At 40.1% G+C, this 4484-nt stretch overlaps 1 protein-coding gene across 1 annotated transcript; it reads right to left on the bottom strand.

The window, feature by feature from the left end:
- Window positions 1-467: 467 nt before the first annotated feature.
- On the bottom strand, window positions 468-2913 carry LOC148870474 (patellin-6-like). Its single transcript, XM_088973603.1, has 4 exons — window positions 1676-2913; window positions 1471-1595; window positions 968-1109; window positions 468-878 (listed from the first exon to the last, which is right to left on the bottom strand). Exons 1-4 carry the CDS (start codon window positions 2396-2398, stop codon window positions 618-620), a joined length of 1251 nt encoding a protein of 416 aa, XP_088829729.1. The 5' UTR covers window positions 2399-2913; the 3' UTR covers window positions 468-617.
- Between the last annotated feature and the right edge of the window lie 1571 nt (window positions 2914-4484).

Raw genomic sequence — 4484 nt, 5'->3', positions numbered from 1 at the left:
ACATGCTACACCTACAACAGCTTATCATATTACTGCCATATCGGTTGCCTAAAATCTCAGCAAACATCTCAGAGGGGCATTTCTGTAACTTTAAACAAATCCTTTCCAGAAGGATAAAATGTCGAATCAATAAAACCAGCAGCATATTCCCTAGTGTCAATTGGACCAATCCAATTTAATTTAAATTTATTATAAATGGATCAGGTCCAATCAAATCTAATGTTATTTTAGATTGATCTAATTTAATATTTAGATTATCTAACCCATTTAAATTTGTTTTAATTTAGATTAATTCTTACCAAAATCTGGTCTTAATGCGAAGTGGTAACGCTAACGCGCCTCTTTTCCTTATCGCCCATGGCTAGTCATCTTCCTATCTATCCTTCTCCCAGACCAACAGAGTTTTTGCCTCTGCTTCTCTCCTTTCTCCCCCTTAAGAAAAAAATATATATAGAGAGAGAGAGAGATTTGAGACAAAGGCAAATGATATCTCCTCCGGTTCTCAATTTTCACCCTGGAATTTTGAAATTTTCAGACAATACTACGAGAAAATAATAATAATAATAATAGCCCACGTTCTGGCGGGCTATTTATGTAATTGTAACAAAAAAGCAGGTTTAAAGCACCGTGGGTTTGCGCACGGAATATCGGTAAGCCGCAACCTTCTTTCTCCGAGATTTAGTGTTATCGATGGATAGAACCATCTTTCCCGGCTCCTTCGACGTGAAGGAGGCGTGGACCGGTTGTTCTGAAGCTGCAACTCGTCTCGGTTTTTCGATCACCACCGTGTAGCTTCCTTCTGTGCTCGGCACAAACTCTGCGCTGTATTCCAACTCCCAACATCCAACCACTATGTCCCAAGTTATGGTTGCACCACCCTAGTAGTTATGCCATTGGTGAATTTAGTTTAGATTTCAGATGGGTCTGACGAGGATGGATTAAAGTTGAAATTTCATAATACATTTACCTCAATTCCCTCTATCTCTAAGTTCACTCTCTCTCCTCCTTTGACGGTGAACTCCGATGCCGGCTTTGGCGGACCGCTCTCCATATCCACGGCTCGACTCAGCCCACCGTACTGAACTGGAACGTTCTCTGGCCTTATGTACCTAACCAGACAGAGATCGGATTGGGGAAGTAAGAGTCCAGAACCATGACTCAGGAAGGAAATATCTTCGAATTTAATTATCTAATCAATGCAAGCACAGTAATAATAAAACAAAGAATTGAAGATGGAAATCCCGCCTGAGAACTTAAAATTGTAGTTAATATATTAAGATTGATAGAGACAAGAGTAGAGTAGCTTCGAATCTTTAATTGGGACATAGAAGGCCACAAGCAACCGAAGTTGTTGAACTACATGCTCCCAATAACAAAAACCCACTTAGATTCTTCATCAAATTATCTAACGCAGTTCACATACCACGTAACCATTTGGGAAAAACCATCAAAATGAGTTCGAGAACATACTTGTAAAGGGTCTCTGCAATATTTCCTTCTCTAGCGATCACGAACTTGCTTTTGGTCCGTTGGGTGAGGAATGGACTAAACATTGCATACAACATACTGAAGTACCATGGAACGTTGATGAATATCTGATACATCAAAACTCATATTTCAGAGAAAAAAATGCTTAATTAATTATCATATTGGTCTGAAAATGCAAATAGATTACCTTCCGAGCCACCATTTCAGGATAATTATCCTGAAACAGAGAGAGGATCTGATTGGAGGCGACCCTGAGCTCTCTCTTGGGCATGTCTTTCAGGTCAGTCACCTGTATAATCGAATTTATCCGCCCAGGCTTGAAATGGAGAAGGTTTATACCCCTCTCGAGCACTTGAACTCTCCACCTAAGAAATTTCTCCATCTTCTCTTCGTCCCCAAAAACCTTGTCGTACATGTCCTTATCTTTGAAGACCCCGTAAGAATTATAACAAACGGGATGGCCTTCTCTGTCATAAGCATGCATATAAGCCACCACGCCTTCAAGCTCCTTAAACCCCAAATCCTCATCACAAATGTTCTCTGCACCGAACTCTTTTCTCCAGGCTAAGCATTTCTCCAACATGGTGAGGGCGTCAGAGACCCTGAAATCCCTGGCTCGGAGAAACTTTAACAGAATTACATCACCCTTCTCGTCTCCACCCAAAAGGGGAATATTCCACATAGATTCAGACCCTTGAGAGGCCGACATCTTCTCTTTGAGTTCCTGCAGAGCCTTCTTCTCGGAAGCTTTGAGGTGAGAGATAAAGTAGGTGTCTTCTTTGAAGGAAGGAGAGCGAAGTGAAGTGGCCTCCATTAACGAACTAACAAAGCCTTTTTTTAATGGTTTCGGAGAGACTTTCGGATTGTCTTGTGGGGTTTGTGGGACTGAGAGAGGCGATGAAGCTTCCATTTACAATTCTTTGAGAAACCGGATAGGAAATCCGTAGGGGTAGAAGTGCAGAAGAGCAATACAACAAGAATGCGTTAACCTTTTGTCTCTTTTATTTCTCTGTAGCCGAGAAGCTCTAGCTTCGATTCTCGGAGGTCTGAACTACATAGGTTTCTTGGGGTGCAGTAAAAGAGAAAAGGAAGGGGACAGACAAAACAGGGGTTGGAGAGTGGGAGTGGAGTGGAGGGGAGAAAAAAGAGAAGAGATTGTGTATCTGCGGGTGAGTTGTGAGTTAAAAAAGAGAAAGAGAAGAGTTGGTATTCCCCAAAAACTTATTGGGGTCACGGTTATAAAATATGTGGAGCCGCGTTTGAGAGAATTCAAAACTTCAAATAGGATTCTTGCCTTTAAAAAAAAAAAAAAACTTCAAATAGGAAACGGCAGGTCCGTGATAGAGAGCTCCTAGGTTACATTACGCACCCCTTCCCTTTTATGCCACCTGTGCAATACTGTAGCCCTGATTTAATGAGTCCTTCAGTTAAAGGCCATGTGCGTATCCTGATAAGATAGATAGCACTACGCAGTAGCAACCGAACTACCGATTCGAACAGGCCGGTCGGTCAAGAATGTTAAGTGGCATATACCCGCCTACCTACATAAGTTTATATTTTCAAGGAAATAAAGAAGAAAAATCATACTGCAATTGGGTCGGGTTGAGATCAACCCAAGCCCAGCTTTTAAAATATGTATCCTTAACTAATCTAATTTTCATAGTCAGGTTGGATCATGTGAGTTCAATAAATGTGTGGGACTGTGGGATTTTGGCACTAGGAGTGTAATAAGGATAAAAAAAAGAATTGTATAATAGATAAGCGAATTTTAAAGCCTTAATATCAATAAAAATAATATTTAAAAAAATCAAAAATATATTTTTTTAAATAATATCAATTAAGGAAAAAAACATTGTTCATCTTTTTCCTCTTACAACAATTCATTCATTAGCGTTGTCGTCCACCGCCACTTCTAGCAACGCCTCCACCTATCTCCGCCCACCTCCACCTCTGCCTCCAACAACATTGTTGGAGGTGGGTGGAGGCGACAGCACTGGTGGTCATTCCTCTGCCCAACACCGCCACCTCCACCAACCAATGTTGCCGCTGCCTCTGCCTCCACCCACCTCTGATAACGTTGTCGAAGGTGGGCAGAGGTGGTGGCATTGGGTAAAGGAATGACCACTAGTGTCGTCGTTGCCTCCGCCCACTTCTGGCAACATTGCCAGAGGTGAAAGCGGAGGTGGGCGGAGATAGGCAGAGGTGTTGCTGGAGGCGGCGACGAACGGTGGCACTGATGAATGGATTGCAATAGGAAGAAGATGAATAGTGTTTTTGCCCTTAATTGACATTATTTTAAAAAAGTTAACATATTTTTTATTTTTTTAAATATTACTTTTATTGATATTAGAGCCCAAAAGTTGCTCTTATCTGCTATAATCCCAATTTAAAATCTCTTACTAACTGCAACAATTACTTTCCACAGTTTTAACCTTTTACAGACTCTAGGTTCAGGGTTCCATTCATTCAGTCTTATCGACTCGGCTACGTATTGGCTTTTCTAACTTTGTTGGGTTGTTGTTCTTTGAATTCATATTAAACTCAATTTGGAAGGAATAGAGTGTAAAATCTTATATTTTGTATTATTTTATATATATTAATTAGACTTGTTCATAGGTTGGATTCGGGCTTAACTTTTGTCAAAATTCTAATGGGCCCGGCCTGAAGCCCGAAATTGAGACATTGTAAAGTTTGGCCCATGAACAGGTCTAATATTAATGGCTCAGTTTGAAGAAAGTAAAAATACAAATATATACAATACAAATGCATAAAAAAATAATATAAAATATAAAATTTTACACTCTACATATTTACATTTGTATTCCTTCCAAATTAAGCCAATATATTTGTATTTGTACTCGTCCAATTAAGTGCCTGCACAGCAACGAGAGCAATTGCTAAAAGCCAATGCCCACAGCCCACCCAATAGTCAATTTTTGTCCATAAAAAATAAAGTTAAAAACAGAGCAAAGTCGTTTGCATTCGCTACGTACTTT

Source organism: Nelumbo lutea, chromosome 2 (assembly GCF_056320005.1).
Source record: "Nelumbo lutea isolate HS-2025 chromosome 2, American lotus-T2T, whole genome shotgun sequence".
Classification (NCBI taxonomy): Eukaryota; Viridiplantae; Streptophyta; class Magnoliopsida; order Proteales; family Nelumbonaceae; genus Nelumbo; species Nelumbo lutea.
Note: the sequence above shows the minus strand (reverse complement) of the source record. Positions and strands in the feature narration are given on the sequence as shown.